This window comes from Thunnus thynnus, chromosome 11 (genome assembly GCF_963924715.1).
Source record: "Thunnus thynnus chromosome 11, fThuThy2.1, whole genome shotgun sequence".
NCBI classification, from domain to species: domain Eukaryota; kingdom Metazoa; phylum Chordata; class Actinopteri; order Scombriformes; family Scombridae; genus Thunnus; species Thunnus thynnus.
This window is the reverse complement of record NC_089527.1, coordinates 23,422,452-23,437,374: the sequence shown is the minus strand read 5'-3', so window position 1 is coordinate 23,437,374 and position 14,923 is coordinate 23,422,452. Positions and strand designations below refer to the sequence as shown.

Sequence of the window (14,923 nt, the reverse complement as noted above, 5' to 3'; positions counted from 1 at the left end):
TCGGGGCCATGAAGGAAGTGCAGGAAGAAGTGATGGATTCAGTCCAGATGGTCACTAGTGCAGACGGGACAGCGGGAGCTCTGTTAACACTTCTCCACACTGCTGCAAACAGGCACATAGCAAAAACTGTTACAATACTAACAATAAACCCTGCCACTCCACACTATGTGGTGTTTATTTAGCCACACGCATCCTCTAATAATGCCATCAATGACAAGATCCATTAACAAATAGTAGGTTCTACACATCCTGGGCAGATTTGTAGATTACAACCAGGCAATTCTTAGCAGATGCTGTACCATTCACAGATATGTTTTTACAGTGGTGTAGCTTTTATCTCCTCCAGTTGATTGGGTACCACTCAAAACGCTACAGACAGATATGTAGTTATAGTGCATGTGAGTGAAGAAATGGTGCATCTGACACATGTCTAAAGAACTGCCGGTGTCCATGCTTCTATGTCAAGGAGGAGAAGTATGCAGTGATGGAGGCCTTCCCATTCACTCTTGGATCAGCGGACTCTAATGGCTTCTCATCAATTCCTCCTGTCTAGAGAAGTGTGTGTCATGACTCCTGTAACTACTTCTGACAAGAGTGATGAAGCACTTGTTAAAGTTGTAAGATTCTGCTGGAGTTTGAAACCTTTAGATATAAATCTGTGTAAAGGGGGATGGACAGAGACAGTGAATGAGGGGCAAACAGGGAGGGGGGGACCGTTGAGAGATGAGTGAAAAGGTGAGAGGAATAGCGCCCATGGTTTAGATGTGACAGATTGGAGAAAGTAGTGAGAGAGAGATGGGAGAGAGAGAGAAAGAGAGAGGAGTGAGAGAAGCTAATGATCTCCATCTGTCTTAGAAGGCTGGGAGAGAAGAGCATCGTTTGGCTTTTGATATCAGGGGAAGCAAACAAACACACGATTTGCAGATCTCACCCTGGCACTGTGTTATGTGACTGGCTTCATTTAAGTCAGCTTGTGAAATGTAGCTCAGAGACACCGGCTCTGTCATGCTAATGATGGCTGCTCTTCAGTAAGAGTGCTTGTGTAACAACATGTTTGTTTATGTCTGTATACTGTAGTATGCCAGAGTCTATTTTGGCACATATGCTTATGTATGTCTATGTTAATGTATGTATGATTGCGTATTTAGTTTTGAGTGGAATGAGTGTGCAAGTTTGCATTTTGTTTGTTGCACAGTGCTGATGATCTCAGATGAGACTTCTGAATCTCTAATTAGAATTTGGCACAGACTAGAAAAACTATAGTGGCTCTAACATCAAGGAGATGGAGTGTGTTGGCCATTATTGGGGCCACTTATGCTAGGTAGGAGTGTTTGCCTGTGTCTGGCTGTGAGAATACCTTCTCTTCTGCTTTTTATAGCTAGTCACAGCAAGTAAGAGTTACTTTATGAAACATTTCACTGCTGTGGAATGGAGAACAGAAAGCATAAAAAGTGCTCTGAATTCCAGGTGATTACTAGAAGACTGTTTTGGCTTACCTTGGGTTATTACATTACTACTGTATCTCACGGAAGTTTCTGCATGTAAAGAAATATGAAAAAGCCAAGTGCTTACTCTTACTCACATGCAATAAATCAAGGAAACCTTAAGGTACTCTTGAACTGGTCACAGAAAGAACGTTCTTCAGGCACTTTTAAGCACAGCAAGGAGAGGAGTTATATTAAAAGCTTATTTAAAAGCATATTGGTTAAAACGGCAGCCAGTTTCTACCTCACAGGTTCCTCATCAGGGTGGAAACAGTTTTTAACTGTTTCTGTGTGTGTTGCAGACGGAGGCATAGCACCTCGAAGTTATGCACTGGCTGAAATAGTAAAAAATAAGCCTGAAAAGACAAGTTATTTCCCCATTCCTGCTCCTTAGCTACTCGAACTCAACTGAAAGGTTCCTGATGTCTGCATGTCCTCATCAGCTATTCTACCCTCACTACCTGTTTTACCTGAGCAAAATCCATTGTGCATGTCTGCCCTATCGAAAAAGAACCAGGGTGCCAATTAACAGTTAAGCTGCTCTGAGGGAGACGTAAAAAAAAAAAATCATTAGGTCTGCTGAGGTAGTCGGCTCTCTCAATAACAATTTTCACAGGTGGAATAATAATACATTCTCTTTGTTCCCTTTTTTAATTATTGAATGCTATTCTACCTGATTAGCCCAAAATATTGATTTGTAGTGTTAAATAAAAACACGTCTACACATGGATACAAAATTCAGCATGATTCTCATTCAGCCATTTCTAATATTCTGTCTACTTCCAGCGAGTATGAGTATGAAGGAGATTTGAGATTTGTCTAACATGTCTCCATTAAGCTCAGTCTATTGCATTCCTGTCCAGAAATAGAAATTTTAGGACATAAACACAGAGCTACATAGTCTGTCCCATAAGCACAGTGTTGTATTGCAATGCCTCCATCAGGTAGAGCTCTTTGCATTTCTTTAGCTACTGCATTTGAACTCAGGGTAGACACTGAAATATTGTCTTGCAGAGTGAACAGTCAGTAATCGAGACATCTCCGGATCATATCGAGGCTTGAACACCTCTCTCTCTGTGTTTCCTGTCACTCAATATATGTCGTCTGCTGGCAAAAAACACAAAATTATCTTATATACTATATACACAGTGAGATTAATGTAATGTCAAGTATTTTTTGTCTCTTATAATAGTGTAAATTCATCCCATTATTATACACAGATGAGGAGGAACAGTGGATTTGGTAAACTGCTGAGGTTGGTGTGGAGACGGGTCAAAGGGAGCTGATGGAGCAGATGGCAGTGAGGTGACTCTGCAGGCTGCCTATCTGTTCTATTCCGCAGTTGCTTCATGTAAATATCAGACCTGTATGCGCCACCTCAGGCAGCCTGTTGGCACTTCCAGTGTGTTTACACACCTGGATGGACCAAAAGCGTGGTATACAGCATGGCAAAAAAGAAAAGGGACGCACACATGAAAACACCCTTCCAATGGGATTATACGCTGTGCATGCTGATTGTAATGCGCCAGGACTGTGTTAATCCCCCACCCCCCTCAGGTGTGTATCCACCTGCTTTGGCTCTCTCCTGCATTGACTGGGTTGGCCTTGTCCTCCTGCTCTGACCGAGTAACACCAAGCCACTAGGGCTTCCGTCTGAACAGCCCGCAGAGATTGGCACTGATTAGAGAGCTTATCCTCTGTCATTGCCTACTGTCGGAGTAGCTGCTGCATGTTTTGATGGTCAGTATCTGTCTATGTCTGAAAACGTCTCTCTGTTCTGTCTCGCATGTGTCCTCTATCAATTCCCCCCACAGCCTATCAGCATAAGCTCACCCACACAGGTGTATTAATTGTACATTTTGCTTTACTATTTAGTAGGAATGGCTTCTTTATCATCACTCCACCACAGGGTTCTGTTATCTGAGGCTGACAGGAAGGTGTGCGACCTGTATGAGTGTGTGTGTGTGTGTGTGTGTTTGCAAAGATGAGCAACCTACATGTGTTACCAGAGGATGGGAAAATGTTTGCTTCTAATGTTTGCTACACCTGGTAGCCAGGGTGTAGGCTGATGTTGCACACAGGCAGACGTTAAGAACTGACCTGCATTATTGAATGTGTACATGCTGTGTGTGAGCTGAGCCCTAATGGAAGGACGGTGTGGTAGTGCAGTGTACACTCTACCCATTGGGGAACATTAAAGTTCACAAAGATATTATCCAAGACACACTGCACAGACACATACATACATGCTGCCCGGGAAGAGCAGGAGCATAAGCTGGATTGAATGCAGAGAAAAGAAGCTAAGAAAAGAACTGGCAAGGTTTACTGAAAGGTAAAAAAGAGTATGGTGGGGCCACACCTGGGTCAGTGACAAAAGGATGAATAGACGACAGTGGGGGAGATAGCGACATACTTCTTGGTGAGATGGAGTGAAAGGAAAAATATCGCTCTTAGATTCAATGAGATAGGTTAAGAACAGAGCAGAGTCTTAGACAGATGAAAAGAGTGAGCGGTTCAGTTTGGAGAGGGCACAGGCAGACTATGCTTAGCCGCACCCACACACATTGTTGATACTGTATGTCGATACTTGATCAACAGTATTGTCGAGGCTAGCCTCTAAATACAAAGATCGTCTCCTCATCAAGTTCTCCTCCTCCTCTCTATTTTCTTCCCTGCCATCCCTCTCTGTCTTCTTTAAGAACTCCTCCGTGCCTGTGTTTCTTCTTCACCTTGTCCTTTTCCACTTCATACCCAACCAAGCTCCCAGAAGCATGTAATGTTCAGCGCCAGCTCATAAAACAAACACATACTTGCACTATTTGCTGTATGCCATTTCTTCATGCTCATATTCATGAACTTTGAATGACATCACAGGTGCACACATACTCACATGCTCCGTTTTGATGTATTCTCACAGGCACATGTGAAGATCATAAACGTGCAGCGCATGCTTTCTCTTTCACACCTTCCTCCTCTCTGTCTTTTGCTCTCTGTTTGGCAGATGTAGTTGCCCTTCTTCTCTGAAATTACACTGAGATGAACACGCATGAGTGCACATGCTCAAGCACACACTTGCAGGGCTTTTGAACATAGAGAAGTGCATTCTCACTTGCCAAGTTTGCACACAGACACCTCCTGTGCTCACTGTGTCGAATTCTTCGGGGTTTCTTTGTTGTAGGACTATATGGGAACATTCAAAGATTATAAAATGGTTTGAACTCTTCCTTGTGAATGTTGGTCTTTGCTCCATGTGCAACTTGTTTTGAATAGAGCATCTGGCAACTGTAAGGCTGGAACAGTCATACTGTATCACAACAGAGTGCACAGCACCATATGTGTCACAGATCCCTTCAGACTGTAAGGAGGGATGATTGGGAAAGTTGTTTGTGTGCATATGGAAAGGAGCAGTAAGAGAGAGAGAGAGAGAGAGAGACTTTTATTTAAAGGGGACATGTCAAGCACATTTCCAGGTCTATATCTATATTCTGGGGCTTTGCTAGAATATTTTTTGCAAGATTTACAGTTAAAAAACTCATTATTTATCTTATACCGGTACTTAATACAGCCCCTCGGTTCAGCCTCTGTCTGAAACAGGCCGTTTCAGCTTCTGTCTCTTTAAGGCCCCCCTCCTGACTGGTCAGCTTATTCAGGGAACTGTGTCTCGGCCGACATCAACAAGCAATAGTAGTAGGATTTCACTTCTTTTTCTCATTCTTTACTCGAAATATAAACTTCTCAAATACATCCATACATGCTCAAGTTCAAATCCGAGGCTATGGAACAGACAGCCGTTTGTGGGCATTCGCGAACAATCTAATGTCAACACAAGGATGAAGTAGAGGTAACTTTGCAAATAGAGTGTTCAGAGCAGGCTGAAGCCTGAGCTTTTGACTCTCAGGGAGCATTTTTATATATATTCACCTCAAGTTTTGGACCTTTGACCATGTTAAACATTGATATCCGATATCATAACAGTATAAAAATAACATCACAAAAATCACAAAAAGCATGATATATCTCCTTTCATTCAATTAAATCTGGAAACTAAATCATTGTTGCTATATCAACAGCAAAGCAAAAGCCGCCTAATATCAGTCATTAAAGTCTCACTGTTTTTCTCCGTATGGCCCATAAATTTGAAGATGAATTACACCTGCATGTGTCTGTGAATACGCATACAAGTGTTGCATGGAGTGTTTTCATTTTTCTCCTCAATTCTGATACACAGGGGTGACCATTATATCTCGAGGACACTTCTGACCCTCTTTTCCCTCTGCCTCAGCATCCCTGCTTTCTGCTCAGTATTCTGTAAACAATAGACCCATAAAAATGCTCCTTGTTCATTTCAAACACTTCTCACATTCTGTGACTGCTTAATTGAACCTCTTACTGACAGTACAATGCAACTTATTCTACCAACCTGCGCAAAATATAATCCTAGTTAAGTCTAGAAAAACTAATTAAGACACTCTCAATGAGGTTGCTTTTTATGTAGAGAACAATGCATTATTATATTGTGTGGAGGAGCATACCTCCTGAGCATTTGTTTTTGTAGCCACTTGAAGCTCAACTCAAGAAGACACTTTGGGTAATTGATGTTGAGTTATTGTGAAGGGCTTGTTAAAGTTTGTGAGGAGGGGAAGCCTGCAGGTGAGCTCTCCTGTACGAGAAGACGCCGGTAAGATTATTGGATCTAGCAATGGCATTTATAAGGGGCAAAGCTCTGTGGTCCCACACACACACACACGGGCACACATGTACAACCACATAGACATATATTGTACACACACAACTGCTGAGAGGGCAGAATCAGAGCAAACCTCCAGCAATCAATAACATATTTTCTCAGTCTGTCCCTTTCTCTGTCACTGTCCCTATTTTTGTATCAATCTCCCACTTCATCTTTCCCTTTTAGTTAATGCTCTTTCGTCTTTAGTGAAATTCGTCTTTAATTGGTCTCCATGTAGTACTTCTTAGGTAATGAGTTGCCACTGGTTAACTAACATGTTCAGGGAAAGAGGAAGGAGCTGACATGCAGGCACTTGATTTTAATTTCCTCTTTCTTCTTATTTCACAAAGATATGGATTATTGAGGCCTCACAGCTGGAATCCCACTTTGAACAGCTTGATCATTGCCATGTTTCATAATCACATAGTCTGTTAGAGGGCTGCTTAGTTGGAAAAAGCTTGACTGGCTGCATGGTCAAACGAGGCCAATGGTTCCCACTTTTCAAGATGAAAGCCATTTGACGGTGCCAGTGACTGTGATGCACTAACCTGTCTAGCCGTATTTGTGGGATAGAAAGCACACTCCTTTCGCTTTGATGACGACGTATTTCAACTTTGCCAGAGCCAAGGCTCTTAGAGAGCACAACAGTGGTGCACAGTGGGGGGGACGTGATGTGGTTTAGGATGAATACATGTGCTTTTATTAGCTTCCTCTGGATGACACCATCCACCTCCCCACTCGGCTCCTCTCATGTGGGAAATGGTTGGGTCTGGAATTGAATTCTGTATACTCTGAGGTGACTTTATAAGGGAATCATACAGGATGGTTATTGCACCATCAGGAATGTAATGAAACTGGCGCAAAGGTGACAACTGTACAGAGGAAGGTCACTGTTAATATATGGTGATCTCCCTCAGTACAATATAGGAGTCTGCCAGCCGTAGAGGAGAACTGAGACTTCTCAAGTCAAGCTTAGCAGTCTCCGGCGACTCACAAGGACTTTGTGTTTGCTCAAGTCTCCATCCTTGTATTTTCTTCTCCAGCTTCACTGCCTTTGCTGGTAAAAATACTAAAAAACCTTTGGGAGCCAATTTCCTGAGACTAAGGGACAGTGGCTGTATGTGTGTGTGTGCCCATGCATGAATGTGTGTGTGAATGTCCATCACTTTGTGACTGCATGCCCATATACTGAATATGGCAGTAATTTATACATTTGATTTGTTCTTATTTTCATCTTTGTCACCAAATTGCCAACAGCGTATCTCTCTCTTGCAAATCCCACATACCCACAAATGGGACAACTAACAGAAAAAAAAGCCTTGTGATCCAAGTATCTCAGCTCCATCCTTAATTCATTAATTTGCTGTTTCCCTACAGTCAGTCACCCAGAATAATCCATCGGGGAAGTCCAGTGAGCAGAAATGGCATTGTGGATGACTGATCACAAAGCTTATATTCACAGAGCCCCACTCTGTACTAATATATCTGCATATAGGCCTGCACACACACTTAAACACACAAAGTTTGATTTATCCACTCCTCAATAGCACTTAAAACATACAGTGAAGCAGTGAAGTAATTTCATACAGACTGTCATGTGTCAAAGCATCTCAGGCTTTGAAAACAAAAGCCCAGCCAATTGATTTATACATACAGCCTGCTACATTTTTTCTCACAACTAGGCATAAGCAGAGGCTCTGTCATTTTTTACTTCATATGTCACAACTTCCTTAACTTTCTACATATACTGTAGCATCCCTCCAAAGCTAAGGGACTCAGCCTAACTGTCATGTGGTTTGAGAGTTTACAGAGATACTCGTGTCACCTTCTGAAATGAATTCAGCCCGATTTGCTGCAGAGAATAAACATTGCCCCTGAGGATACAGACTTAAATGTTTTATTAGGAATTATCGATCTCAGAGAATAAAACTTGCATAAGTATACCAGCGTGGCCATTCTGATCCCCTAAAGACACATATTCACACAGTAGACATTGATTGACTCTGCCCTGCATGGTGATTGATACCTGCACAGTATCAATTCACAGTTGAGAGTTTTGCTAAATTAAACTAATTCTCTAACAAGCAGAGTTGCAGCTTCTCCAATATTTTGTGTATGCTTATACAGTTTTGTCCTAAAGGTTTCATTTCCTAAGAACGTAGGAGTTGAATATTGCTCAGCGCCTGGTGCAATTAGAACTTGCAACCAGCACACAAGCATCACAACCACAACAATTTTCCTTGCACGAAGAGATATATTTCATTGATATTTAGTCCAAATCTCTTTTTTGTTTGTCTTTGTCTTTTAAAGTAGCAGATAGACAGACAGGAGTGGAAATAAAACCTGATTCTAACCTTTAAAATGTAGCATATAATCAAGAGGGTCTTTCAGGAATATGAGACGAAAAACATGCATTTCTTTTCTCATGATGCTCTCTCAACCTTTCATTAAGTTAACATTAAGTTGTGTTTGCATGTTTATTAACCTGTTTATGTCTACTTTTGCTTAAACCAGAATTTCCTGTGTTAGGAGTTGTTTCCACAACCTCTAGATTTTAATGGTGCCCCTCGCCCCCCTGCATCATGATAATTGATGTATTTCCCATAAAGGGGTAGTAATTAAGATAATGAGATTTTCAGAGGCAAGTGAAGCATTCCAAAATGAGGGGGGGTGGGGGTGGCATGTTTCTCAACTGGTTCACTTTAGTTTTTACAATTTTTCCTTTCCATCCTCTCTTGTTTCATTATCTTCATTTCACCCGCTCTACTTTTCTTTCCACTGCTTCCTATCTGTTTTCTCCTTACCACATCTGCTCTCATACACAGCTTGTCCTCATTTGTTTGCCCAATGCATAATTAGCTATAGGATCACCCATTGTGTAATTATGTATAGCAGTTTGATATGTAATTAAAATTGTATCAGTATCCTGTGTAATTTGTGCTGTGTGATTACCTATTAACAGTGCAAACAGTTGTGCCTAAAAGCCCGTGACCGCCCCTCTTATAGATGTCACTGAGCTTCACTGTCAGTATTTACATACCAGCAGGTGCTTTATCTGAGCAAAAAGCTCTTTTCAGACCAACACATAATAAACATTAACATTTGTCTACATCTCCTCACATGAACACTTCTTTCTGACAGCTTGAGTAATTGTTAAATACATTATCATTCAGGCTTTAACTGAGCACTTTACAAGACCACGCACTTTACTTCAGACGAGACCGCGCACTTTACTTCACATCACTTTGCAGAAAGACTTATTCCTCCTAAATAAAGAATAAACAGAGTAGGGCTTTCAAACAGCTTATTAGAGAGGTCTTATAATGAGGTTAAAGAAGAGGGCTTGGGAGGACACTCTGAGGAAACATTTTAATGGGCTACAAACTGGCCTAAAAAAACACCTTTGCAGATTCACCACTAAATAATTAGATGTGCCTGAAAAGTCTGATGTCAGGAACAGCCTGTTTTATTCAATAATGGGGTTTTGTGTGTGTGTGTGTGTGTGTGTGTGTGTGTGTGTGTGTGTGTGTGTGTGTGTTTGTGTGTGTGTGTGGGGGGGGATTGGTGTTTACCTCACGGGTCAAAGGTCATACCCTACTGTAAAAATGTAATGTATTGAGTTTTTACCATCAATAAATACATTGATGTCACTGTACACATATAAGAGGGCAATATACTGTATATCAAACCTGTTTTATTCCAGTAAACTCTTTATCTGCAGCCGCATAAGCACTGTAATCATTTTAATTGTACTGATTTTATTACAGAACAGGAAATCTGTGACAATATCAAACGTGTCATGTTTGCAAACAGAGAAATGTAATGAGTTTAACATGGCTCAGTTTTTTTCATATGATGGCATAGCACTGCAAAAAAAAATGGTGTCAATTGTCATAAATTGTCCATAATGTAACAAAAAAACCCATTCAACTGTCTGTTCAAACTGAACTAAAACTACACACATGGTATGTAGTTTGACACATTGGGACAAAAAGGCCTTGCACTGTGGCACAAAAGGTGTGACTTCCAGATTAGAGGCATTGATCCCAGTGTTCTTTGGTCAAGCAGCTGCTGTTAATGCACATGGGTTCAGTGCTGTACTGTGAGAGAATCAGTGCACATTTCTCTTTTGAATTCAGTTCTTTTCATCAACTTTCCTTGCATTTGCAAAACTTTTTAGGAATCTTGCTGCTAGTATTAACAATAAAACTTACACGTCACTGGCAGATGTTTACAACTCATGATAATGACATTTCCATGAGCGGAGTAATTGGACAGCAGTGGATGCATGCACAGAAACTGCCAATGGGTGCATATAGACAGGCAGAATGTGGGCACAATATATCCTTACATTAAGTACAGTATTTTGCAGTTTGGTCTCGACTTTCAGAGGCACAGCCGTAAAGCAAAGCTTGGTGCGCTTTATCAAAACATGCAAGAAAAAATACACATAAGTAAATGCGTCATGGATATTAAACAAGTTATTCTTGAACTCTGGCCCCTTTTGTGTATTTAATAGTCTCGACAATACTCTGATACAGTTTGTCCTAATCTCTACACCACCTCACCATTGCTACAGTAAATAATTCTCTTTATGATGCTTTTGACAATATGTGAAAGACCTCCCAGACATCCTTTTTCTATACATATATTTTTATTGGATAGCGACAGTGGACAGATGACAAGAAATGAGGGGAGAGAGAGAGACAGGGAATGACATGCAACAAAGATCTGCTGCCAGAATCAAACCTGGAACGTTGCGGTTACGTGGCATGCATCTTAACTAGTAGGCTATTGGGGCATGCCCCCCAGCAATCTTTTGTATATAAGTGTTTTTCAGTAATGCTCAGAAAGCAAGCTTTGAATGTGTGTGAACATGTGAGTGTGAGGTAAGAATTACTGAAAAAGAGCACTCATGCTCAGAAAGCCTGCCCTGGATAAAAGACTTTAAAGACAAATGCAAAGACTGTTTTCATCTTTGTGAGCAGCAGAGTACCTCATGATCAAAACATCTCATCTAAATGTAGACACAGCAGCCTCTCCATTTCTCTCCCCTGGTGTCACTGTTTAGTCGTGTACATACAGCACCCTCTTTCTGTTCTCTTAACCCCTCAACCCTGAAGAGCACAACCTTCCTTGCAGAACACACAAATGCTTTTAACAACAATAAAACTGCTGCATGTTCTGGCATTCCCCAGAGGAAGGACTTCAGCAGCAGGTCTGACATCCACCGTATGGATGATTAGCATCATTAGAGCATCATCTGGTCCCTCTCACTCAGACACACAGACACTCCATGATGGCTCTTCAAATGCCTAACACTCATGCAGATTAAATGGTGGCTTGTTCTTGGCAAAGCAGTGATTAATTTATGATTAGAAGTAGGTCAGATGAATGGAACCCGAGGTCTATAGACACCAGTGAGCGATGTGTCTTCAAAGAGGGAGTTACGAAAGTGTGAGGAATGAGGATGGACATAAAGGGGATGAGCATTTAATCATTTTGAAAAGGAGATAGGAGCTAACTTCTGTCCGTGCTCTGTGTGAAATGTTCACAAATGTCTGTAAGGCAGAGGGGAACACAAAGAAAAAATACTGGAACAAGTGGAATAGAGGGACAAAAGTAAAAGTTGCTCAATCAGAAATCCTTCTTTTTCAGTGAGCTTTTTCCTGTGTTGTTGGTTCGTCTGTCATGTCTAAATTGTGTCTTCTCTATCTTTCAGCTCCTTTGACCGACAAGCCGCCAAAGATCCTGTTTCCTTCAGAAAACAAGATCACCAACATGGAGCTGCAGCTAGGTAAGAGCATCATGGGATTTTCCTCCAGCAGCAGTTGGCGCTATCTGTGTCATTTTCAAATGACACAAAATGAATGATTTTACAAATCCTCTCCAACACACCGCAGGCACTGAAGGCAGATTGATGATGGCACTTTTATTAGCTGGAGAAAGAGCAAAAGAAAAACAATTGTTAAAGTGTTTTCCATATATGCAAATGGTGCGTGCTAATGTCCCTGGGCTGTTTTGTCAACAATGGAGAGCCCATATGGTGCCAGGGTTCCATACGCTGGCTCGCCACATGGAGAGGCGGCCGCTGTCAGTCGCCATTGTTTGTCTTCTTTGACGTAGGGTCATGATGGTCCTACCATGTGTGCATGCGTGCATGAGTGAGTATAAACGTGTGGTTGTGTTTGTTTTGGTTTTTTTTCCCGTGACAGCATATTGCTTGATTTCTGGGCACAGTCCGCTGTCCACATGGTGCTTGCTGCTCTATGAATGGCTAATGTGTCTGTCATGGAGAAGCTGATCGGACAAGACTGAGACTGAGAGGTCTGGAAAGCAGAGGAGGATTGGATGAGTATGTGACGGGAGGAGTAGGGGTGGGGATATAGACAAAGAAGGTACAATGATTCACTGAGAAGGAGGCTGTACGTTTGGTTTTAACTTCGGTAGGGATAGTTTTTGTCGGACAGCCAAAATAGTTGTGTGTACTTGCTCTCTATCACTCTTTTCTCTTTCATAGACACACACACAAAGAGTCTGACTCTGCAAAATGTCTACTTTACTGAATATACATTTGCCTAAAACTGGACTTGAATCATGATTTTTCTTTTCTCTGATTTTTACATTTTACTTAATTGACTGACTTAACTATAAATCTGAGACCAAAATTAATATATTAAAAAAAAACATATCATAGACTGTCGCAACAAATGTTAAAATAATATAAATGTGTTGAAACCTGTATGTGATGTGCTGCTTTCTAACTTGCTGCTGTAAGATTTTCAAACCTCACTTGAGATTCTGTCTTTCTTTCAGTTTGTGGATTTGGGCGACACAGCTCAAGAGTTTCATGACAGAGACACAGTGATGCTCAAACTTATCTTTAAATCATCTCAAAAACTTCTGTCTGTATTATTTTTCATTGAACTCCTGAACTTATGGCGAGATCTTTCACTGTGACGTCCGAGGCCACCTGACTGTGTGTCTCTGTGCTGCTTAGTGACAGTCACAAACAAATCAGCTGGACAAGCTGTGGCTAATTTAGCTTATAAGTAATGTTCATGTCTTAATGACAAATGTAATAATAACTCTGCTCTTGATCCACTCATGGAAAATAAGAGAGATAGCGTTAAATATTTCTCCCACTAATTTCAAAGATTATTTTTTGGATTGATCACAGAACATTCTTATTAACTAAGCTCAGCTGTTACTGATACTTTGGTTCCTCTTTAAAGGGACCAGATGTCTTAATTTGCTTTTGGGGGGAATTTTCACTAACAGTAATAAAGTTGTTTAATTAAACAGCATGTCTGAGCAACAGTCACCAATTAGCTAACATAATGAAATTAATTAAATATAACATCAAATGATGAAATTAAACATAATATCAAATCATCTTAGTTCTGCCCAGTGAAGTTGTTTTCAACTCTAACGTTTGGAACGTTTAAACTATAAATACTAACCGCTTCAGATTCTCCACCTCACCAACTCCACTAGTGCTGCTGCTGTCGGGATGCTGCTAGTCAACAATGCCTACAGCTTGAAGTTGAGGGTTGCCAGATCATCGGGTCGAGTATCCCCCCTATCCTGCTCTTTCACTCTTTATCATAATAGCACACTTTTTTGCAGAAAACACACAAACATGGCAACTCTGCAGAGATCTTACCGTTAACATTACATGGAGTTAAAGCGGCTAGATTGTTTGAGATGGGTAAAAATATTGGTAGGGACAATCCAGCAACATCTTGATATTGATAGGGACATGTCGTTACCGTCCACACCTAAATCTACGCCCATGCTGAGAGGTTACCTTTTGTCTTTCATCTGATGCCAGGTAGCTCTTATAAAATGCCTCCACGGTTGGCTGATCAAGAGTGAAAAGTTGCTGCTGTTGGTAAACTGACAAGCACAGCCTCATATGTCAGCATACTCACACCTATGCATGAACAGGTTGCATAATGCATGCCCTTCGAGGAGCTATGTTGTTTGTATCTATCTGGATTTTACTGAAATTTTGAGGAAAGGTGTCTTTTAAAACTGTCTCACAATTATTTAAAGCCTCTATTTAAGCCTTGTTTTTCATGTTTGGTGTGTGTGTGTGTGTGTGTGTGTGTGTGTTAAAAGGTCAGCACACTTAGTGCTGCATAGTGTTTTAATACACAACTTCCATAAAATTGGGAGACTTGCAAGAGACAGTTTTTGAAAAGAAAGGTCTAAATCAGTGCAGCAACGGCCAAATATACTGACTTTTGCCCTGAGTGTGGGCAAAATACTGGATCCTACATTTCCCATAATGCAACTCACTAGAATGTCTTTGTTAGATCCTCTATGGCCCTTGTTTATAATGCAGGCTTTTATATGGGTTGGGAGACTATAAAATAGTCTACTCTTGATAAAATAGTCTCCAAACCCAAGCGTAATAACCCAGATGACATTACTGGGATATTTTCCGACAAAAGGAGCAAAATTCCCTCCAGACCCACATATGACATTATACAACTGTTTTCACAGGCTAATTAGTACTCCCAATAACAAGCGAACTGATCTGTAAACCCAGAGGAGTTTCCCTCTAATGGTATGGAATATGAGGGCTTGGCACCACCATCACAAAAAGAGAATCATATGCAAAGCAGAAAAGGAGAGAAAGTGAGCCCCCACGGACTCCCAGCAGAGTCTGACACAGAGAGAAACCAAGGTAAATATTTTACAG

At 41.1% G+C, this 14,923-nt stretch overlaps 1 protein-coding gene across 6 annotated transcripts in view; it reads left to right on the top strand.

The window, feature by feature from the left end:
- il1rapl1a (interleukin 1 receptor accessory protein-like 1a) overlaps positions 1 to 14,923 on the top strand; it is a 279,430-nt gene that overhangs the window by 211,825 nt on the left and 52,682 nt on the right. For all 6 annotated transcript variants that reach the window (XM_067603961.1, XM_067603960.1, XM_067603958.1 and 3 more), the window contains one exon: positions 11,936 to 12,010. In XM_067603961.1, coding sequence (XP_067460062.1) covers positions 11,936 to 12,010 — 75 coding nt within the window. The remainder of the gene's footprint in view (positions 1 to 11,935; positions 12,011 to 14,923) is intronic.